This window comes from Coccinella septempunctata, chromosome 4 (assembly GCF_907165205.1).
Source record: "Coccinella septempunctata chromosome 4, icCocSept1.1, whole genome shotgun sequence".
Taxonomy (NCBI): Eukaryota; Metazoa; Arthropoda; class Insecta; order Coleoptera; family Coccinellidae; genus Coccinella; species Coccinella septempunctata.
Genome location: NC_058192.1, coordinates 3,221,296 through 3,245,379, shown reverse-complemented (window position 1 = coordinate 3,245,379; position 24,084 = coordinate 3,221,296). Strand labels below are relative to the sequence as shown.

At 37.5% G+C, this 24,084-nt stretch overlaps 3 protein-coding genes and 1 long non-coding RNA gene across 4 annotated transcripts in view; 1 reads left to right on the top strand and 3 right to left on the bottom strand.

The window, feature by feature from the left end:
- Positions 1-1,384: 1,384 nt before the first annotated feature.
- LOC123312233 lies at positions 1,385-5,746 on the bottom strand. Its single transcript, XM_044896559.1, has 4 exons — positions 5,381-5,746; positions 4,849-5,233; positions 2,210-2,665; positions 1,385-1,541 (listed from the first exon to the last, which is right to left on the bottom strand). The coding sequence occupies exons 1-4, from the start codon at positions 5,662-5,664 to the stop codon at positions 1,455-1,457; spliced, it is 1,212 nt and encodes a 403-aa protein (XP_044752494.1). The 5' UTR covers positions 5,665-5,746; the 3' UTR covers positions 1,385-1,454.
- Positions 5,747-7,004: 1,258 nt separating this feature from the next.
- LOC123310764 lies at positions 7,005-7,937 on the bottom strand. Its single transcript, XM_044894409.1, has 4 exons — positions 7,780-7,937; positions 7,548-7,721; positions 7,177-7,419; positions 7,005-7,104 (listed from the first exon to the last, which is right to left on the bottom strand). Exons 1-4 carry the CDS (start codon positions 7,935-7,937, stop codon positions 7,005-7,007), a joined length of 675 nt encoding a protein of 224 aa, XP_044750344.1.
- A 359-nt stretch (positions 7,938-8,296) lies between these two features.
- On the top strand, positions 8,297-11,481 carry LOC123311224. The gene is made up of 2 exons (XR_006537429.1): positions 8,297-10,603; positions 10,675-11,481. It is a non-coding gene; the product is annotated as an uncharacterized LOC123311224 (long non-coding RNA).
- Positions 10,255-24,084, bottom strand: part of LOC123311223 (acetylcholinesterase-like) — a 31,300-nt gene continuing 17,470 nt past the window's right edge. The window contains exons 3-5 of the mRNA XM_044895056.1: positions 14,722-16,329; positions 13,168-13,396; positions 10,255-12,265 (exon numbers count right to left, since the gene is read on the bottom strand). Coding sequence (XP_044750991.1) covers positions 12,150-12,265; positions 13,168-13,396; positions 14,722-16,314 — 1,938 coding nt within the window. The 5' untranslated portion in view covers positions 16,315-16,329 and the 3' untranslated portion in view covers positions 10,255-12,149. The remainder of the gene's footprint in view (positions 12,266-13,167; positions 13,397-14,721; positions 16,330-24,084) is intronic.

Genomic DNA, 24,084 nt, shown 5'->3' with positions numbered 1-24,084 from the left:
GAATTTCACGCTAAGCTCATTATTTAGGATATGAGGAAAAAATCAGGAACATGAAGAATTGAGAATAACGAGTACAGAACCACGTGTTCGGATTTTCCTCAGTTTTATTGTGGAATAATATACCTGTTGAGTATTTCATAGGTTGCTCATGGACAAAGTGTGAAAGAAAGCCATAACTTTTTCGAAAATTATTCATGTAATGAACTATTTTCATTTTGTATTATTTTCTCACGTATTATGACCCATAATACCTTTGGTCACACCATTACCATCTACTATATTACATGTAAGGTATGAAATTGGAAAAATATCGTAAGTTTCACCATTTTCCATAAAGAAAAAACCTAATATCTGGAGTGATTCTCTAATCAAACAATCCACTGAAGAAAAATCATCGAGCATCAATATCCGAAGGTCCATTTGGATTCGAAATTCTCAACTTCCACATAATTCTAGTTCACCCTAACTGAAAAGACCTAATCACCATTGGGATCGATTTAAACTTGTGGCTCATTGGGTGGTTCATATGATTACACACCGGTAAGAACCAGGAATACACCAATTACTCATGAAGAATGGCTAGACTGCAGTCGGCATCTTTGTTCTGCGATAAGTCACCACCGACAAATAAAACAGACCGAAAGTTTCAGACATCATTCATAATACGTACTAGTGATTCCAATATTTTATCAAGCCTCCATTCTTGTTTCTATTTCCTCACACGTGCCATATTGTTTCACATCGAAAGACTTGAAGACGGACGAGAGTTGTGTTGCTCTGATGACGACGAATATGACCGAAATCGTTATCAGCATCTACCCAGAATTATGATGTGGCTACTTCAACTCCGATCGTAACATTTATCGATGTGTTTGCGTCTCAATAACATTCATCATTCCACGAAGACTTATTCCTTTTCATTAATGAAAATATTTTTACGTCTTAGATCTTACCTTGATCTATCTGCATTTAGTTTCGCACGCATTGCATGGTAGATATTAATAATGACTATTTTTACTTCATGTGTATCATAATTCATAATTCTGTTTATGATTGCCAGTTGCTATCTTGAAAATAACTCTCATCTCAGTGAACCTTCTAACAATTTCCGGAAACTCAGGTCCCACCTCGTCGGTATTTTGTTAATAAGCCATTTTGGATTGAAGCCAGTCAGTTACAATAGATATATTATTGTCAAAATCATGATACACTGGATTCTGAACGCTGTGTTACCTTTTATTATATCATAAAAATGCCATAATGGTAGAAGGAAAGTCCAGGTAATGCAATAAAACTTTATTTAGAATTCTAATAAAGAACATATATGACTTTACTACTACATCGATTACATTTTGTCGAAAATGAAATTAATTTGGGAAGATATAATTATACAGTTGATTGATGGATTCCTCCATGTTCAAATTTTGGACAACCAGTAATTTTTTGTGACTATCTTATATTAAAAATTTCAACTTGATATTATTTTCCCTTTTTATGATGTTGTCTTGTTGCAGTATTCTTAGAATTTTCGAGCAGCAGTTCTGAAAAAAAACGTTTTGTTTCTACGCCTTTCACAGGAAATGTACCAAAGAGTACCTTCTGAAAATTCTCGATGTATCTTATCAAGTTTCCTAATCAGAGCAAAGAGCAACATGACCCAATGGAATGAATTGATGGCCTCTTTATTCGAAGTTAGTAGTCGGTATGGAGCAGGAATAGCCCGAGGAGCCATCTGGTAGGAACCAATAAATCAATTCACACCCCTAATTCTCCCCGTTCCCGTCAGATGACACTAGGGTGTATTCCTGCACCATACCATCTACTGAAATCGAATAATGAGGCCATAAATTCGATCCATTGTCGTCTGGGTTTGGGTTGTGTTGCTCTGAGGCGAACCTACTTCGTTTCATTCTGACAAGAAGTAAAAATAATGCCAAAGAGGATCAAGAGTTGATACTCTGTGATAATGCAGAGGTTTTTCAATGAAAACTCTGCCAATCGCCAGCTGTAGCGTGTATAAGGCGACATCTACCATCATCACTGTTCAGAGCCTCTGTCTGTGGTTGTGCGAACTTCGATGGACCAGTGAATAATGGCTCACAAATCACAAGTGATTTATGAATGTCACAATGCTCAAGGGAATGATTAGATCAAAGAATAAACACTTCATGCATCGATTATTACGAGAATTATGAATGAAAAAACTCACAATCTGGTTGAGATCCCCACTCCGCATGAAAAAATTCTGAATCTCCGAAATAGGTACCATCGGATGCAGATGTCTCGGCTGCTTCATCAACTTCCTCAACCACAGGACGATGAGAGCGATAAAAAGACGAGATCGATCGAGATTCAACTTTTCGCAACACCAAATTTTCACAAAAGTTCCTATGGCGCCACTGAACGACAACCAATCGTAATTCTTGATCAGCAGATGCAGGCATTTCAGGGCGTTCTCTTGCTTGTCGACGTCATCGACGAAGTCCAAAATCTGGTAGAAAAGATTGAGCTTCGTGTCGTCCTTGAACTTGAGCAGGGGGTCCACTTTTGCGCTAAGTATGATGGGAAATATTGTCAGGACTCTGTTGATTTGTCTGGTGGAACCTTTGAGCAAGAGCATTGGGTCTGTTTCCACAGTGGCCTCCAGTTCGAAATGGTACTTCACCTGGAAGTTTTGAGGAATCGTAGGGCTTGTATGAAAACATGTATTTTCTATACATGGATATGAAAAGTAACAAGTTGTTTAAAAGATTCACAAGAACGAAACGGCTGATGATTCAATACTCACTTCACAGCCTTTTATAGAGGCTGTGGTCCATTGCACTAAAGAGAGCTTTCCGAAGTGAACTGGAATCTCAGTTCAAAATTGAAAAATTCAATTTTCTGAGATGAAAAATGGAAAAAAAATTATTTTTTCGCAAACAGTGTCCGATATTAGAAAGTTTGGTATGAAAATATAGGTTTTAGAATACGCTCAATCTATTGCAAGGAATTCCAAAAGCCTATCTCCTTTCGTTTAGATATTCATCGTCGAAATGGCATTTTTCAAAATTTGCAAATTTCAATCTGTGACATCTCCTGTTATACTCCTCCGATCCAATTAGGATTTCCGGTTATATAATCAGCGTTGCCTAGGCTTCCACCCTAGCATAAAAACTCGATTTCGAAAATCTCGATTTTTTAGGTCAAAAATGAGCAAGGGGTTAGACCCCCCTAAAATCACCTATTTGCTACTCTGTCTAAAAATCAGGATATTCTATTACTGTCCTCGGATATGGAGTGCATATAATTCGTTTTGAAGATTCTAGAAAACCAAGCAGTCGATGATTCAATAGAGAATTGCACTCCAGAGAGCTGTTCGAAGTCAACTCGAAAATGAAAAGTGGAAAAACAAAAAAAGTTATTTTCTCCTAAACAGGGCCAGATATTTGAAATTTTGGTACGAAAATATAGGTTTTCGAATACGATGAATCCATTTAGAGCAATTTCGAAAGCCTATCTCCCTTCGTTTAGATTTTCATCTTGGAAATGGCATTTTTCAAAAATTGCAATTTTCAATCTGCGATATCTCCTGTTATACTCCTCCGATCCAATTGGGATTTCCGGTTATGTAATCAGCGTTGCCTAGGCTTCCACCCTAGCATAAAAACTCGATTTCGAAAATCTCGATTTTTTTGGTCAAAAATGAGCAAGGGGTTAGACCCCCTAAAATCACCTTTTTGCTCCTCTGTTTGAAAATCAGGGTATCCTATTACTATTTTAGAATATGGAGTGCATAGAACTTGTTTTGAAGATTCTAGAAAACCTAACAGTTGATGATTCAGTAGAGAATTGCACTCCAGAGAGCTCTTTGAAGTCAACTCGAAAATGAAAAGTGGAAAAACAAAAAAAATTATTTTCTCCTAAACTGGGCCGGATATTTGGAATTTTGGTATGAAAATATAGGTTTTCGAACACGCTGAATCCATTGAGGGCAATTTCGAAAGCCTATCTCCCTTCGTTTAGATTTTCATCTTGGAAATGGCATTTTTTAAAAATTGCAAATTTCAAACTGTGATATCTTCTGTTATATTCGTCTGATCCAATTGGGATTTCCGGTTATATAATCAGCATTGGCAAGGCTTTCACCCTAGCACCAAAACTCGATTTCGAAAATCTCGATTTTTTTGGTCAAAAATGAGCAAGGGGTTAGACCCCCCTAAAATCACCTTTTAGCTACTCTGTCTAAAAATCAGGATGTTCTATTACTGTCCTAGGATATGGAGTACATGAAATTTGTTTTGAAGATTCTAGAAAACCTAACAGTTGATGATTCCGTAGAGAATTGCACTCCAGAGAGCCCTTCGAAGTCAACTCGAAAATGAAAATTGGAAAAACAAAAAAAATTATTTTCTCCCAAACTGGGCCAGATATTTGAAATTTTGGTACGAAAATATAGGTTTTCGAACACGATGAATCTATTGCGAGCAATTTCGAAAGCCTATCTCCCTTCGTTTAGATTTTCATCTCAGAAATGGCATTTTTCAAAAATTGCGAATTTCACTTAAGAATTCGTCAAGACCGAATGGTTGTGCCGAAATGGATAAAATTCTCAGATTTATTACTTAAAGAGTTGCTCTTTCAGAATATGTATCACATTTAGATCTACGATAATTTTCCTGGAAGATAATCAACTCGAAAGTTGTCCTTCGAAAAATTCCCAAAAAGATGGGTTCAGTTGAAACTTCCTCAAGAACGAACGGTTGTGCCGAGATGGATTAAATCTTTCCTCAGCTTCAAAGCATAAAATAAATAACAGGTTTTTCCAAGGTTATGCTGTTTCCAAACATCAAAACTAAATATATTCACCTGAATACTGGCCAAATTCCTGAAGAGGAAGAGTATCTCCTTCGAAACGTCCTCTTCAGTTCTGTAGGTAGCGTAGAGCAGGAACTCGATGGTAGATGTATATTTACTGAACGCTTTCAGACATTTCGGCTCCTTCCTCATATTTTCTAGGAGATCGTTCGTGTACATGCATGCTGCCCTCAGCACATAATCCTCGGCCAAAGAAGGTATCATCACCGACAGCAGTTCCAGAAGGAGCATCTTCTCCTCCATCCTTTCTGGGACACCGGGTCTCGTTAGAATGAAGCAACTGAAAACGTTCGGTTCCCTCGAAACGAAAGGAAGCATTCCCGCGATCTGCCTGGATAGATCCTTGTTGGCAACTTTTTGTAGGAACTTGGAAGCCCTGAAAAAGGGTATGTGTTGATGACATTCACATGTAGGGGTGGAGAAATGTCCTTGTTCTATTCATGAATTGAAGAAAATAGATGAGAAGGTAGCAGGGTGTTGCCAAATATGGAATGACCATCCGTTTTGAAGGAACAATACTCACATTCTTCCGATTTTCTTATCGGAGTCTTCCACTATCAAATTCAAGAGAATCCTCTCAGCCCGACAAGAGATTAATGCATCCCTCAACCCTCTATGAAACTTGACCTCATTTATCCAGAACCTTATAGCCTCTATCTTCAGCAGGTGATGACCCATTTTTAGAATCCAAGCTAACTGTATCTGACAAAATGTCAATATATCTGACTTTGAGGGATAATTCATCATAGTTTTAAGTATGTCGTTACTCCACGCTATGTATTTGGGCTTGGAGTAGCGTAAGGCCATTCTAGGAAAAAGGAATATTATGGATTTGAAGATGCACTTGTCTATTTGCGATCGTTTATTGTAAAACCAATCCTCGATGGCTCTCAAGATGGTCTTTGGTGACCAGCATAATCTGGAAAGTTTTCAAGGGGAATTAACACTTTCGCAATGGATGCTATTTCAACTACTGAAAAATGCTAGTGGTCTTCATGAATTATTGTAACATCGCTGTACATAAAGAGTGAGTATTTGACTCGTACAAATATTTTAACAGTAGATTCTTAAGGTCAAAAGAAACACTTTTTTCCAACCACTTTTTTCGAATCGGCTCGGTTTGAAAGGTACAGGGTGTTGAAAAACCATAAAAAATTTATTTTTAGTTCTATCTCACAAATGGCTTTATCGAATGAAATGAATTTCGGAATATAGTTCTTCATTTATTTGATGAATCTTTTTTGAATACAAGATATCACCCATGTCTTCCAGTTTTCTCATTATGACCATTACGTGCCATAAAAATACCAAAAATTCAAAGAAACCAACTCTTGAAACTAAGTTGGACGCTATCTAATGAATATTTGAACGTTTCGTGGAATGAAAGTATTCTTCATATTTATTCGTATAATGCTCCGTTTTCGAGTATTTTGATGATCGAAAATACAAAATATCCGTGATATTTGGAAATTTGGGCACTTTGGCTGAATGCAACTCTGTCTAAAAGATCCACAGATGTGTTATGTCATAGATTAAGCTTGTTATTCTGAGGGGATTGAAGCATAGCTCATTATGAAAACTCAAAATGGCTATATCTTCTTATCAGGACAGAATCGGAATAAAAAGTTTAGGAAAAAAGTGTTTCTTTTGACTTCAACAATCTACTGTTGAAATATTTGTAAGAGTCAAAGAATCACCCTGTTCCTGGTTGGAAATAAAAACAAAATCCCAATACCAACTCACCTAGCGTGCTTCTCCTGCATGTGGCATATGAAGAAAAAATATTTCTCTGGAAACTCTTGCTCGTCATCGGTATCCACGTGAAACAGCCTCATTTCCTTGATGAGAATGTTTTCATCGCAATTCAACATGCCCTCCTCGATCAAAAATTGTAACACGATCAAATTGAAAACTTCCTGGGCTACGCAATTGATCGGATGATTTTTTTTACACGCCCCCCATAACATATCGGATATTTTCATGAATTTCAACATGAGATTTCGAAAATCTTTCGCGTACGAGGGATATTTAACGTTCAAAACCGAATTATCAATCGATTTCAGATCCAATACAAGCGAAAATATTTCTTTTTTCGTATCGAGATCAATATTCTCCTGAAAAATTGGTGATTGAAAAGATTTTCGTATTTATTGGTTGATTTTGAGCACCTTCATTATGTATGATATACTTTCATTCAAAATCCAGCGAAATATTGGGTTCACTGTTTTCTCCTCCAGTTTCGATAGTCTAAAAACAAGAAAACTCACCTTTTTCATTTTCATTCTTTCATATCAGTCGATAAAGTAATTAAAAGCTTACCTAGTGAAGACAATTTTAGAGAGATAACATAATTGTTTTACATCTTCTTTGGAAAACAACAATTTAATAATTATTTGAAACAAATTATCAATGTTATACTTGACCACTCCTTCCATCTTCAATACAACGTCTATAATTTTCAATATAGACAGAGCAATATCAATATCATCACTCAATATTGACGAGATTGTATCAAGAATTCGTTTCTTATCCAAGATATTCTTCGAATGAATTGGTTTTGTTCTGAAAGATAGTGGAGGTAATTCAGGAAAAAAGATATTATCCAAAGCTCAAGAAATTTCTTAAAACCCGTACAGTCTTTTCTTTACTTAAAAGAATAATATATGATTCTTTCATTATTTATTTACTACCTCTCCAGAATATCAACCAACAAAGTGAGTAACTGCATGGTAATTTCTTTCTGTCCACGATCATTTTTAACGCCTACATTTAGAAGTATAAAGTCAATCAAGCTCTTCACGCTCTTCCAATCTTCAAATATCTCGCTCTTATCCAAAAATGTTCGCACAACTCTCAGAAGCGAGCTGAGAAAATAAGAATGAAGTATATAAGTCCGCCAAATCGAAAAAAAAAACTACTCACTTGAACTTGCAAGATTCCAGAACTGTAGTATTGCAATTCGACAAAGAACCGAATAAGGATTTGGCAATGCGTAAATATTTCTCCTTACTGATTCTGTACCATTCTTCATATTCGGCATTATGCGAATCTAGATAACTAATTAAGGCATTGGTATCCATCGTTTGATTTTTCAAACGATGGGTTACGTGATATTTTCTCAAAATATCGGAAACTGAACGAAAAACGAAAATTGAATCAAAATTCTATGATATATATTCTAATGTAATCATAAAGCAAGGATTTTTCGGGAACTGCTGTCTGTGATATTCATAGAATATTATGAGGATTTTCGGATTGATGTTCAAACGCATAGAAGGACTACAATCATAGACAACCTAGACTACAATGAATTCTGCGAAAGTTAGTCGAGATGTGATGTGAAAAATTTTAGTAGATATTGTTCGATTTAGATGATTGTTGTGGCCATTCAGTGTGGAGTTGAGGATTGTGATGAGAGGTAAAATAAACCATATTTACAAGCATTATTTTATTTTGTTTCTCTTCTTTATTTATAATGATTATACATAAATTCAAGCCGTTGGCCTAAAGGAGTTCTATGAGTTATCATTTTTGTCTGGATATGTAATTGAAACAAAAAGCTCTAGAATTCTTCAGGTAATCGGGTAAAGAGCGAACAGATATGCTTTCGGAATCTTACTATTATTCAATAATACTCGAGTTATCTTGTATTTTTTTCTGATTCACTTATTTAAGAAAGAAATGTGAAACGAATCATTTCACTATAATCTCACATTGTGGAGTAAAGATAGCTTAAAAAATAATTGTAACTTCATAAGAGTAATCAATTGCTTTGGACAATTTCTCATAAAATTTCGCTGTACTAATAATTAGGCTTCTTGAATAGTCCTTAGTAAATTCATCTATTAACTCTTAGGGTCTAATATGGGAATGGAAGAATTAGACAAGCCCTCAGTTGAAGTTGCATTTGTATTGAAACGATATGAGAACTGTGAATGGAATTTCTCTCCGTTAATCAAGCAATGTTTTGTCAAATATTGTTGAGAACTTACTAGAGAAATGTATTATTTAGTGAGGAAAAAATCTATAATATCGAAAAGGCTTTCCAGATTTTTCGAATTGAATGGAATAAAATCCATCCTCAGAATCCATATCGTTTGAGTAACAACCGTAATATACCGAGTTCGAAAGTACATTATTGAACAAAGATATGTAGGTTATATACGAGTATAAATTGACTATAATAAATGATATGTCCTTTTTGTTGCATTGGAACACTAAAACACCCCCCAGGAGTGTGTATAATTTCACATCCAATCTCTTATACCTCAAAGGCGTCACATAAACTTTCCCTAGTTCAATCTGTTTCTCTATCGATATCTATTAAAATTTTTGAAGCGATTTATAAAAATTGTCTAGTTGAAATCATAGGATCCAGGCAAATGGTGCTCTAATGAAGAAAATTCTTCACTCTAACAAGCCCCAGTAGTACTTTTTGCGACAAGAAATATTACTGAATTCTTATAATCAAAATATCTTCAACGGAACGAACTTACGTCCAGTGTTTGATAGGTAAAACCTTCAGGATCTGATTACAGATGATACATTCGAATATTTCAAACACCTAAGAGAAACTCAGTTTCAATCTTTTTAATCATTTAGAACAATCAGGAAGTCGAATGAATATGGAGCTACTGTTTTCTGAAAAAGCCGAGGTTTCTTACGATCATCTATAGCCAGATCCTATGCCGGAGCACGAAGTCAGAATCTCCAAGCTTCAAACACATTTTAAACCTATTTAAGAAACAACTCCTCTCCTGAAAATTGGCTACGCGATACCTAAAATCTACCAAGTGCAGATCTTACTTCCTATACAAGATTGCTGGTCAACTGAAGACACTGTTACATCAAATATGTTTCAAACATTCTGTTAGTTGCAGTCACTTCTCTGTGAATATAACAATTTGGCGATTCCCAACTGGTCACACGTATATAAAGAAACAGCTTTATTTCATCGAGAAGCTTCATAGCGTAGGAAGCACTTCGGTTATTATGTAGATCGGCTTAAATCTATTCTTGAAAAAATATTCTCTAAAATTTTTATAGGAAACATGTAGCAGTAACTAACGAATTGCATTGTCGATTATTAATACTGTATTTTTTCTTCCGAAAAATCTCAGGCAGACCTAAGGATATTGAATGACCCAGTTTCACAGAAAACCGCAAATTATCTTTCATTTCACAGGGCTAAAAGGCTAGAAATTTTTTTATTCAGGACGTGCTGTTTCTTTTTTATGTCATTCATCATGTTCTTTATTTCCCAGTCATATTTTTACCTGAAAATAAAAAAAATAAAGAATAAAATAATACCTGAAATCATTATTTAAAACCCAGCCATTATTCCATTACATCTCTCAATTACCACTGTTACAATTTTTAAAATAAATTTTAAAAAAATAGGCAAATAAGAAAATTCTATTTCCAGTTTATTTACGGAATGCTATGTGAAAAATTGAACGAGTTTCGAAATATTTCGAGAAAGAAATCTTAGGTATGAAACCAGAATGCCAATAAGCCAATATATCAACTTTCACCAAGTTTCTGTGACCTATAATTGGTGAAATCTCGGTGGTCCACATATTTGACGGTTTTCTGTTGAACTGCCTCTTCTGTTGACAATTTTCCTATCGCATTGACCAGTTGAGCATCCTTATTTAACATTTCAACTATACATATAAATAAGTTTATCAACTTCTTCATTAAATGAACTAACACTTAAACAACTACAGGAAACTAACAAGTACAGGTACCTAACAAATCGAATGTAAAACGTATTCGATTCTCAAGAAATCCTTCACATAAATATTTAATTTTTAGTGCCATGTGATTCGTGCGTTGAAAATTATACAAGTTTTTCATCGTCAGAAGCCATCGTAAAGAACTATGGTTGGTATGATAAGGAGCCCTAATTATAAAGCAGAATACATTGAAATGACACGATTTTTGACTAGGCTATTCTGTGGAAATTGCCAATCCCCAGTTAGTTTTTCAAGATGAGAACAATAATCCCAAAATTGATAGGAAAAAAACTACAAAAGTGATCTCAAGGGAGGAACAATTTAGGAATTGGTTAAGAAATTATCGTATCTTTCAGAAAATAAGGAAAATTCAAAATTATCTGTTCATTTCGAGTAGAAAATCCAATACTTGTTTCCTTACAAATTCTTCACTTTTTCTGGGGATAGACTTAGTTCAATTCAATCTATTGTGAACTATTGTCATCGAATTACAGCTTCAAATTGAACAAATTTTTTTAATACTAGGTATACACTTTTTCTTGAAGATTTGGTCGACATTTACAAGTTCATTTTGGAAGCAGTTATTATGAAAACTGCCCGCATTCGATAAAGTTTTCAGGAAGAAAAATTCGAACCAAATCGTTTTCAATCGATACGCAAAACTAGGCCTTTTTTTCGATACAAGATCGAAAAGTCACTCTGAGCAGTACGGAAAAATAAATGTCTGTTGAGTCAGATGAGAATAATACTTTCCTGTATATATGAGATACACATGGCGAAAGTTTCAGCGTACTGAAATTGTGTGCAGATAGTTTGAACAACCAGCCTTGATATATCAAGAAATTCATCAGTTTTCAGAAAAACAGAGTGTTTATTTCATAATTGATTATTGCTAAGAAATAAAAATTCAGGAAAAAATATCGAATACAGTTGGTACAAAGGTGTAGAAACTTATCCTCCATATTTTGTAGAAAGCATTGAATCAGATACGAAATCTCTGAAAAATTTCTCGATATACTTTAGTATCATAAAGTCATAATTTTCACGAACTGATAGGAATGAAATAAGGTGAAAATAATCCGACATGGTGACCTCTATGGAGGTTTGCAGTCAAATTTTCATCTCACTCTTCTGGGAAGAGATAAAGCCTGCTGATATTTATATAGATTTCGTTAACTAATACGTAGCCATAGGGCCACATAATGATATGCATTTCTTCATAATCAGATCACAGTATAGATTAGTTAGTGTTTGTAGTTAGTAGAAAATATAAAAGTAAAGAGTTACAGCAATAATTGCTACATACTTAGGTCAAACCGCTAATGTGGTTCTTCAATGATATATATCTAGAGTTCAGTTCAATGTAACTGTTTTTGAAAATTGTCATAAGCTTATACTTTCAGCGACTCTTTTGTCCCTACGTGATTAAAAAGCGCAAGATCGCATCTTCCAGTGAATTCTTGAAGGCGGTTTCCTGTCTAAGAACCATAACTCCACGGACTAAATAATCTTGGTACTTGAAAAGGTTTCACTACATCAGTTTGTATTCATTCATCAGATGATTCCACTGAACAGTAAAATGAACACGATCGTGCCAAAGTGTGCCCTTCTGGACACAGCCTCGCTTGTCTCTGTGCAGTTCTTCTTCGATGGTGCGTTTTGTAGTTCATCTGGAAATGAAAGATGATTGATTGATTGTCAAAGTGACACGTTCGTTGACACACAGTACTAACTTGGAATAAATTCAGTACGTCAAAGACATCTCTAGGTTACAAAACTTGAACCTTGAACTGTCACCACTAGAGACATAGAAACCTATAGGTAAACCACTAGAAGTCAGAAGTCAGCGTTTTCAGAACACCTTCGATATCAAAGCAAAAGCTGTCTAGATAATTCTTTCACAAACAATTCTTAATCAGCCCAGGAAATCATCATGATTCTTTGTCATATTTAGACAGATTTTCATTTCGTAAAATACAACACGCTGTGAAAATTCCTGTCGGGTATAATTTTTCTAACGACCCATAAATTTTTCACTCATCCATATTCTCCAATCAACCCTCGAAATATCACATTCAGTTCAAGTTATGGATTATAAATTGAAAACAGCCTGTCAAGCATTATAAACGATAACGGTTCTTGAATTGATGGGAAAATGGTGAACTGTGTACCCTGTCACTTAAAATGAGTCAACATGTTCTTTATAACAACTCAATTACGATACCAATCGATATTGTGGGCTCTTAAACCTGTCTGGGGTATGATATTGCAATAAGTCCAATAATTCCCTTCTTCTAACTGTTGTAGATGAAACTTCAACATATTTTTCAAGTCAATCAACAATATACACGATAATTTCATTACACAAAACACAATCTAAGCTCACCGATTACTCTGGTTGTCTTAAGTCTAATTGGTAAAGATGAAACTCTTTTTATAGGCGTCTTATTATCTTTAGTTTATCTTCTAAGAATTCATTTTCCAAAAAAATAATTTATTTTTTTGACATAATCTTCGAAATGTTAGTGCTAGATTGTCCTAAGTTGAATATCAAGATTTTTATGCGTACTACCTGTGAGTTGCTGGAGCTGAGGTAGATATTTCTTCCAGAAAGCGCACTGTTTCAATCTGGGACCTCTTCCTGTTGCTGTCGAGTTGATGTCTAGGGTGAGATATTCCCTACCGTAAGCAGTGTGCAATGGCCAAAATGTTGGCGTCCAAACTCCATTTGGTGATAGGCTAGGGTTGCCTGTTTTGGCAAAGTTGGCCCAGTATCTCATTATTCGGCGACTGAGATCAACCTGAAACAAAATAAGGTAACCTACATATCACGAAAAGTTGAAATTTATATTCGATATAGAAGATTATTATGCAGTTTACTATTATTCTGCATAAATAGCCTTCAGAAGAGGTAGACATGCTTTTAAAACGGTTGCCAATAAAATGTTACTTAGGGAAAAGTTCCCTCAATAATACCGAGAGCATTTCCCATAAAATGCTCTGTGACATTCCAAACTGAATCTCAAAGAACACAAAGAATCTGTCGTTTACCTATCTTCCCAACCTTATCAAAAAAATAATGATGAACGAAGAGAACAAAGAATAATGAACAAGATGTGTAATATTTTATTTTGGCACTTTCAATAAAATATTCTATTCGAGTGAATAATAATTTATTTGGATAAAGTTCTATCCTGACTGACCTCATTTTCTTGCGTGGTTGAATATCTATTATTATTATCAATGAATTATGGAAATGAATTCTCGATTGTCTCAGAACATTACTACACAAAAAAAAAAATGAGTGGAACGGATACAAAATTGATCCACGGAATATTTTGGTTGAAATTCGAACGAAACTAGGCAGCGTACAATGACTAAATTATTAAAAAACTATGATTATCGAAAGCGGTAACTGTTTTCCGATTATTCCATATTGAAATTCATTATCCTTCTGCCTTATTCCTATAGCGGTCATTCATTCAGGTTTTCGCTTTCTTTCGAGTAAGTAGGTGTTACATTACGATAGGTAATTACTGTTAGATAACTGATTTCTGTGAGGTGATCTCCAAGAAGATTCATAATTAAAAAAAACACTAAAACACAATAAAAGTCTCAATGAAATTCGTGTTAAGTATACAACAACGTATTTTTTTGTTAATTTTGTGTTTATTTGGTTGTATTGTACCTAAATTTAATGAATTTGGGTCAAGATTTGTTTTTCTTCGAAATCCAGACGAATACAGTACAGTACAGAGTAGATAAGCAATAATAGTTGTGGAACACTTATCATCAATTTTACTTGCAAATTTTTATAAGACATTCTAGGGGCGATTTGATCGAAATTGGTCAATTCCTCTTCAAAGATAATGGCCGTTATTGTCTCACTTACCACTTCCACAATCTCCCATCGAATGACCTTGAATTTCAATATTGACCAATTTCGGTGATATTGACCTAAAAACACCCTAAAAAGTTTGTGAAAGTTATATTTTCGTCTTTAATTGGTCCCTTAGCCTTGATAAAAACGAAATCCTAGTTAAGTGGGGCTTAGGTGCCTCTTAAAATTTGGGGGTTGTTGGTGAGGATAGGCATTAGTGAGTTGTTAATAGATCTAATATCTTACCTCTTGGTTAGTGTAGCTCTTAGTAGGGTTCAGCGGTTCTCCGAAGACGTAATTGATTTCATCGGCGTGCATCACGCCCGTCCATGAGGGCCAAGGGTTCGCCACAGTCCTGTGCTTGTAGTAGTACATGTACACGTTGTTACCGGTTTCCGCGTAACGGTGTGCGAACTCGTTCACGTTACATGTAAAATGAAAATCGCCCACCATCTTATCCAGGGCGTCTCTGTTACTGACCGGATCGTCCGGATTCAACCAATCCGTATATTCGAAAACTATAGCTTGTCGCGCGACCGCGTTTACGTAAGGGTTCAGCTCGGTCACGGCACGCAGAAATTCCTGCCGGTTCACGTAGACGTTCTCCTCTTTCCTGAATAATTCGGTCAGATAGTAGATGATGAAGTAATAACCCTCCTCGGTGTTCGAGCCCATGAGGATATTGGTCTTTTTGAAATTCTTGTTGCTCATGGCCCTGACCGGGTGCTCGTCGAGGAAAGCGCCATCTATCACCGGCACAAAGGGGAATTCGCAGATGCCCAACGTGCCCCATTCGTTATTCACGAGATCCGTCGGGTCCTTCTTTTTCAGGCATTCAACGACGGCGCTGAGCTGACTCCTATCATGGGGACATTGAACGGCTTCCGCCAGTCGGAGACCTCTCAGGATGCTCTCCTCTCGCGATATTATAGCCCAGGGTGCAGTCGCGCTGCCCGATTCCATTATGGCCTGGGAGAATAAATTCCTGGACAAGGGCGATAGGAGATGTAAAGAGACGGACACAGCGCCCGCCGATTCCCCGAACAGGGTTATATTGTTTGGATTGCCCCCGAAGGCGGCTATGTTGTCTCGGATCCACTGCAACGCCATCATCTGGTCGAACATCCCGGCGTTTCCCGGTACTTCCGGAGTGCCGAAATACAAAAAACCCAACGAAGCCACCCGATACTGCATCGACACTAGTATAATGTTCTCTTCGGACACTAAGATATTGTGATCGTACACGTCCAAGGTGTTTGTTCCCGAATAGAATCCACCACCGAAAATCCAAACCAAGACGGCGGCCTTGGTTGGACGTGGCTTAGGCACTACCACGTTGATATAAAGACAATCCTCGCTGAGCGGCGTGTTCGGGTTCCACATGGTCGCCCCGGGGAAATCCCCGAACACGGTGTCGATGATTTGCACGCAGGAATTGGGCTGCGTGGTCGTGTTCATGACGCCCTCCCACGCTTCCACCGGTCTCGGGTGCCTGAACCTGAGGTTACCGATGGGCTTCTGCGCGTAGGGTATGCCCATCCAGGCGTCCACCTTCTTGCCGGTAGCCGCGCTTATGGTGATGCCTCGCACTTTGCCCTTCTTCGTCTGGATCACGAGGGACTCCTCGCCCTTGCTGTCCTTGTGGGAGAAGTCCCTCTTGTCGTCGGGGGCGTCCCTCCGGAACTCCTCGGAGTCTCTGTGGGGGTCGAAGGGGTCACGTGCCATGTGATAAGCTTCGGCATGGGGCTCTGGAAGGTGGTGCCGGTTTCTGTGCGGCTGCGCGAAGCACGGTGGAAGTGCGAAGATTACCAAGAAGCAGGCGACCCACTGCGTCGTCATCGTTCTATCTGAGATCTGGAAAAAATATGGAAATTGAGCTATAATCAAATTGAAGCTGTCAAAAAGATGACTGTCTCTTCTTTTGGGCTCCAGTAGGATGAATAGTTGCGAATACTCTTGATTTTAATCTTGGAAAAACGTGAAAATCCACAATTTGTAGTGATTTTATCTGAATTTGACCATTACCATGATGATACACAAATTGTAGTCATTTCGATGTGAATTACACAAAATTCTCGATCAAAATAATATCAAATTATTCTTTTCTGAAAAAATTTGGGCAGTGTATACATTTATTGCAAACTAAACAACAATTCGGAAACTGGTCCTGACATTTCAAGTGAAAAGAGGACTATATAGCTATAGTACCTGAAGCTATGAACCCTATAGTCATAGTGACTATAGGCATAGCGACTATAGCCATAGAACCCATAGCCATAGAGCCCATAGCCATAGGACTTCACATTGAAAATGAAAAGAGAGCATATAGCTATGGGACCTGAAACTATGGAGCCTATAGCCAAAGTGACTATAGCCATAGGGCCCATAGACATAGGGTCCATAGCTATAGAGCTAATAGTCATAGGACTCCACATTTCGAGTGAAAGAAGGGCGTATAGTTATGGGACCTAAAACTATATGAAGCCTATAGCCAGAGCGACTATAGCCATAGGGCCCATAGCCACAGGACTCTACATTGCAAATGAAAAGAGGGCATATAGCTATGGGACTTGAAACTATGGAGCCTATAGCCAGAGTGACTATAGCCATAGATCCCATAGCCATGGGGCCCATAGCTATAGACCTCATAGTCATAGGACTTCACATTTCGAGTGAAAAAAGAGCCTAAAACAATATAAAGCCTATAGCCAGCGCGACTATAACCAAAGGGGCCATACCCACAAGTGAAAAGAGGGACCTGAAACTATGAAGCCTATTGCCAGAGATAGTATAGCCATAGGACCCATAGCCACAGGACTCTACATTGCAAGTGAAAAGAGGGCATATAGCTATGGGACCTGAAACTATGGAACCTATAGCCAGAGTGACTATAGCCATAGGGCCCATAGCTATAGAGCTCATAGTCATAGAACTTCACATTTCGAGTGAAAAAAGGGCTTATAGTTATGGGACCTAAAACTATATGAAGCCTATAGCCAAGCGACTATAGCCAATTGGGCCATAGCCACAGGACTCTACATTGCAAGTGAAAAGAGGGAATATAGCTATGGAGCCTATAGCCAGAGGGACTATAGCCATAGAGCCCATAGCCATGGGGCCCATAGCTATAGACCTCATAGTCATAGGACTTCACATTTCGAGTGAAAAGAGGGCGTATGGCTATGGGACCTGAAACTATGAAGTCTATTGACAGAGATACTCTAGCCATAGGACTTCATATTGCAAGTGAAAAGGGGGCTATGGGACCTGAAACTATGAAGCCTACAGCCGTAGTGACTACAGCCATAGGACCTATAGCCGCAGGAGCTATACGACCAAAAAGTCTATAACCATAGGGCCAATTCCATGGTCCCTATAGGCATAGAGCCAATTACCATGGAGCCAATGTGTATAGGGCCCGTAGCTGTAGGAACTATAGGTACGAGGCCTTCAGGTGACAGAATTGGGGCCATCTATGATCTCGGGAATATTCCTAATGGCTATAAAATTCCCCAAACTTTCTGTGAGTTTGATAACTCATACTATCGATGTATCCAAAGCTACAATTCCCGATTCTCCATGTTTTAAGGAGGTGTGGGTTGCCAACCTTGATAGGAAACGTTCGAAAATGAATCGACCGTTCCGCTGTGAAAAACCCCCCGCGATTTCCACACACCGAATTGCGATTCCCTGGATACCTCGACTCGTTAAAATCCTTGCGGAGTTTTTCTCGGCAGTTAGGCTTTTGTCTCGGCGAGATCAAAAGCGATGCCACTCCTCGGTGGAAATAATATCGATAAACGCCTCGGAAAATCTAGCGGGAGCATCGGAAGCGCTGACGTCGTATCCAAAAAGTCTCTCTTTGGCTTTTTCTCCTTCAATTATGACGCGAACCCGTCATATACCGTAGGAAGGAGGCAGCTTGAGGAATCTCATTAAGGCGAAATCGTTGTTCGGCGCACATAAGCCCCATCTTCTATAGAAAATTCCCGTTATGGGGCCGAGGGGGTGGAATTTTCCGAGGATCGACGTAAATCTTGAAACCCCGCAAAGACAGTTTCCGTGTAAGATTTTCACAATACATCGCGGAACGAAGATGCGGAATAAAATTCCTGTAACGATCAGAAAGGGGAAAAGCGTAAGTAGGTCAGTTTTCATTTGGGATTTTCATTATTTGTGAGGTGTTTTCCACTTTGAACTGTTCGATTTTGTCTCTACCTACATAAACCTTTCAATTTCAATATCTAATTAGCCTAGACCAGTTCCATGAATAAAAAAAATATTGGGTTACCATAGCAACGAACAATAACTCATAAGAAGTGTCAGTGTGAAGTTTGAGGTCGAAAAAGTAAACCAGAGTTATGCAATGAATTAAAAGAAAGAAGATGTCCACCGAAATTGTGAAAATCGAAAAATTGGAGTATCGAGCCATCATTAAGTACCTGTATTTAGAAGGGTTAAGAGGTAAGCAGATTTACGAAGATAAGCTTAATACCCTTGGTGATCAATGTCCTTCGTATGCGACCGTGAAAAATTTTACTGCAAGCTTCAAAAGAGGTGAATTTTCCATTGAAGATGATGACCGATCGGGAAGGTCAGTTTCTGTGTCAGTCCCCGAAAATATCGATGCAGTTCATGACATGATCTTATCAGACCGTCGAATTGGGCTAAAACGGATATCTGAAGTACTGAATATTTCATACGAACGCGTTCATCGTATAGTTCACGTTAATTTGGACATGAGAAAAATTGCTGCAAAATGGATCCTCAAATGTTTGAATGTTGACCAAAAGCGTGCAAGGGTAGAAGCAACTCGTTCGATCTGTGTTCGATTTGGAAACGATGTAGACTTCTTAAACCGAATTGTTACTATGGATGAGACTTGGGTACATTTCTACGATCCAGAAACAAAGCAACAATCGATGGAATGGCGACACTCTGGTTCTCCAAGACCTAAGAAGTTTCGTGTCCAAAAATCTGCTGGAAAAGTTCTTGCTTCAGTGTTTTGGGATTGCCATGGAGTAATCATGATTGATTTTTTGGATAAGGGTAGAACAATAAGCGGAGATTACTCTTCGACATTACTGACAACTCTACGGGAAAAAATTGAAGAGAAAAGACGCGGAAAGCTATCCAAAGGTATTTTGTTTTTGAAGGACAACGCCCCTGCATATAAATCTCATATTGCCATGCAAAAAATTCGTGATTTAGGGGTTGAATTACTAGAACACCCCCCTTATTCACCAGATTTGGCTCCATCCGACTATCTTTCCTCAACTAAAAAAAAAGGTTAAAAGGTCGTGAATTTTCTTCCAACGAGGAGGTAATAAAAGCTGTGGATGTCTGGTTTGCAGAGCAAGAAGAAGCATTTTTTTTTGAAAGGTCTAGAGTTGTTGCAGGTTCGCTGTAATAAATGTATCCAATTAAGAGGAGAATATGTTCAGTAATAAAATATTTTCACAATGAAATTTTGTTTGGTTCTCTAGTAGGCTAAGAATTTTTCAATATATCCTCGTACAGCTCGTTTTATTTCATTCAAACATCGATGCCCTCATTGGAAAATCCTTCATTGTTTCCCACAATACGGAAATTACCTCATTACTCAGAAAATTGAGTGTAACTCATTGTTAAATCATAAACAGATTTCTATTATCGGTACAGAAAAAGTTTGGTACACTATTCAGACAGCCTCGTTCATTCGCTAATGACGACAAATTAATCCTTATTCGTCTATAATTTAATTAACACCTCTCCCTCCTCGGAATGCAACGATCAAAAGGGCTTAGGTGTTTCATGGACGGCACATAAGGTCCCAGCGTATGGATTATGGGCGCTCCCCAGGCTTCCGAAATTGCACGATGCGAGATTATTCAAGAGACTCTAACAAGGTTGTTAGCTCAGGCCTCACATCAGCAAAATTAAACTCCATCGGGGTATTTAGTATTTTAATTAGGGGCCATTATATGGACTCCATATTAACCGCCGAAGCGCTAGGCGCTCCAGTTTCAAATAATAAACCTGAAGATTGCATTTTGGTACGAGAGATAAGGCACACAGCAGAAGAGCAGAAGCGTGCTCTCGCCTAATTGCACCGCCCTGTGTATAACAGTATCGGATTGATCGTATCGGCGGTTTTTTTGATCGGCTGAAATACAGATTAGTGGCTGGGTGGCTAGACATCATCCTATTGATAACATGAGAAAGTTTTTCACAGAAATATCTCGATAGAATGAAAAAAAAATTAGTTAATTCATCAGATTTTCAGTAACGTTCGAAATGATAAACAGTTCGAGAAGAGAAGTCTTTCCACTTTAGTTAGTCTTAGATAAGATCTCCAAATTATATTCAGATTTATAATCAGTCGATTGTCAACATAGTCTTATTTTTATCCAAATAATTTGGACTGTGTGACTATGGATGGTTTATTACCTCTTCCCCTCTTCATTTGAAATGGAAAATTTTTTGGGGGATAGTTATTCTTCTCAATCGATGAGAAAATGGAGATTTCAGATGTTAAGAGAAATATTCCTTTGAAGTACATAGGAGAATCTTAGTGGAAGATTCTGATACATCCGATGTTTTTGATCAACTTTCTGATCATGTCTCCATCAGCAAGGGAAGCTTATTTATACGTTTTTGGTATTTTCAATTTGAATTTATAGCCAAATCCCATTCACAATTAGATAATTTTTTGTATGAACACTATTTTTAGTAATAAGTTTAGTAAAAATACACTCATTACGAAAATAATGCTTCTCCCAACTGACTGCACAAATAACAATTGCATACAACACGTGAGTTATAAACATTCATTTAACTCACTTGTATAAATAACTACTATTCTTCCTTTAACTTTAACCGGCGCATCCGGCAATTTGCAACACAAAAATGCACCAACAAATATTAAAATTCCACAACTGATTGACGACAAATTTTTCAGCATTTACTGTTGTATACAGGGCTCCGAGATCGATCCCGATGAAATGAAATATAAAGACGTCGGTGGAATATGACCCCATTAACCCCCGAATTGGGCCAGATGAGGTAGTAAGAGGGGGATCGTAATATTTGATAGGGCGAAATGGGCAATCAACTTTTTCGATCCTTATAAGTCACAAGAGTGAAATATACCCTTTTTGGTATGGCGAAGTGGTAATTACTGTTCGAGATATTCGACCGGTTTTTCCGAAGGGTGAAAAGGGGGTTTCCCGAAACATTCGGTCATCCCTTTCATTCTGCTTTCGTGAACCAGAAATAATCGAACACGCTCTACACAAGATCTACAATCTACAGGAAGTCGGAAATTATCACACCTATCTCATGGGCAATTTTATAAACGAGAACTTGAAAGGGGTTTCCAGTTTTATCACACAAGAAATATTTATATTCTCTGACTTGGATCACCTCCTGAATTTTTCCCTTATCTTTCGTAAACAGCCTCTGACATCAAATTTATCGAAACAGTCTAGTCTCCTCCGTACTCTTGTTCGATTCAAATCGAATTAGAAGTTCATCCACTAATACAATGAAGAACTTTTTTTATTTATACTGAAACACAAGTTCCGGAACGAAGGATCTTGGTGATTATTTATGAATGAATTATTTATTTGGGTGTAACATACGTTATTCTTAACCGGGTTCGTTTTCCTGTGGAATTTCCTTTTCGTGACGTTGAGAAGCTGAACATGCAGGGGCGGCATACTATAATTTCTACGTCTAGTTTTCCGTCCATCCACTTTTACTAGGCTTGAAATTGAAGAATAAAGAGAGTTCAAGAAGAAGGAACCCAAAAATGTAGTTATTACAGCGATCCTGCGACATCTCTAGAGCTTTCAAAAAAAATTTTTCTTCTTGCTCTGGAAACCAGAACTCCACAGCTTTTATTACCTCCTCGTTGGAAGAAAATTTACGATCTTTTCAACTTTTTTTCAGTTGAGAAAAGAGATGAGAAACGGATGGAACTAAATCTGGTAAATAAGGAGGATGTCCTAGTAATTCAAACCCTAAATCACGAATTTTTTGCATGGCAACATGAGATTTGTGTGCAGGGGCGTTGTCCTGCAGAAACAAAACACCTTTGGATAGCTTTCCGTGTCTTTTCTCTTTAATTTTTTTCCCGTAGAGTGGTCAGTAATGTCGAATAGTTATTGTCCTACCCTCATCCAAAAAATCAATCCTGATTACTCCATGGCAATCCCAAAAAACTGAAGCAAGAACTTTTCCAGTAGATTTTTGGACACGAAACTTCTTAGGTCTTAGAGAACCAGAGTGTCGCCATACCATCGATTGTTGCTTTGTTTCTGGATCGTAGAAATGTACCCAAGTCTCATCCATAGTAAAAATTCGGTTTAAGAAGTCTATATCGTTTCCAAATCAAACAAAGATCGAACGAGATGCTTCTACCCTTGCACGCTTTTGGTCAACATTCGAATATTTGGCGATCCATTTTGCAACAATTTTTCCCATGTCCAAATTGACGCGAACTATATGATGAACGCGTTCGTGTGAAATATTCAGTGCTTCAGATATCAGTTTTAGCCCTATTCGACGGTCTGATAAAATCAAGTCATGAACTGCATCGATATTTTCGGGGACTGACACAGAAACTGGCCTTCCCGATCGGTCATCATCTTCAATGGAAAATTCACCTCTTTTGAAGCTTGCAGTCCAATTTTTCACGGTCGCATACGAAGGACATTGATCACCAAGTGTATTTAGCATATCTTTGTAAATCTGCTTACCTCTTAACCCTTTTAAATACTGGTACTTGATATATATATTCTTTTGAAAAAGAGTGTTACAAACTTTTACAATCTGAAAATAACAATGAAGCGGGTGTAAAGAAATGGAACAAGAAACAGATCCTAAAAACCTGTTCCACGTTCCAGATCTCAGTGTAAGCAGAGGAAAAATGTCAACGGGGTACCATACATATCTTCGTATGATACATGAAAAAAACAGAGATAAAAACCTCAGAAAAAACTCTCTGTTTGCCCGTATAAGTGTAATGATGATGTATTTGTGTAAAGAATAAGCTGAAAATAATTGAAATTGAAGGACATCTTCTTCATATGCCAAAATCCAAAAACTTCCTCCCATTCTTTGTACTATGATGGTTGACGAAGAATAATCTGAAAACAAAAAAGAAAGAAAAAACGAGAGGGGTGTGTTGCATTTTATATTACTCATTAAATAATTTTGAAATTAGTAACCCAACTCAAAAAAGAATCGGTAACCGAATGAATACCTTCGAAACCACCCTGAAAACGATATATTCCACAACTGTTCACCAAGTGGTCTATAGTTTCTTCTTCTGCACCACACTTGATGATGGCTCGATAGTCCAATTTTTCGATTTTCACAATTTCGGTGGACATCTTCTTTCTTTCAATTCATTGCGTAACTCTGGTTACTTTTTTGACGTCAAACTTCTAATGTTGCTATGGTAACACAATATTATTTTTATGCATGGAACTGGTCTAGGCTAACTAGATATCAATACATCCTCGTAAAAAACCCTTCCAGGTACCATCAAGGAGCTGTATCCAAGTAAAATGCCTCAAATAAATTTTTATTCCTTCAAACTCTTCTTAGGGAGGTGTACACCAC

Excerpts from the sequence above, each read along its gene's own strand:
- LOC123310764 (XM_044894409.1), bottom strand. The coding sequence starts at position 7,937 with ATGGATACCAATGCCTTAATTAGTTATCTAGATTCGCATAATGCCGAA. Across the intron at positions 7,722-7,779 it reads CTGGAATCTTGCAAGTTCAA|CTCGCTTCTGAGAGTTGTGC; the intron begins GTGAGTAGTTTT and ends TTATTTTCTCAG. Across the intron at positions 7,420-7,547 it reads TTGGTTGATATTCTGGAGAG|AACAAAACCAATTCATTCGA; the intron begins GTAGTAAATAAA and ends ACTATCTTTCAG.
- LOC123312233 (XM_044896559.1), bottom strand. The coding sequence starts at position 5,664 with ATGGCCTTACGCTACTCCAAGCCCAAATACATAGCGTGGAGTAACGAC. Across the intron at positions 2,666-4,848 it reads GGAATTTGGCCAGTATTCAG|GTGAAGTACCATTTCGAACT; the intron begins GTGAATATATTT and ends CAAAACTTCCAG. Across the intron at positions 1,542-2,209 it reads GTGGGGATCTCAACCAGATT|AACTGCTGCTCGAAAATTCT; the intron begins GTGAGTTTTTTC and ends GTTTTTTTTCAG.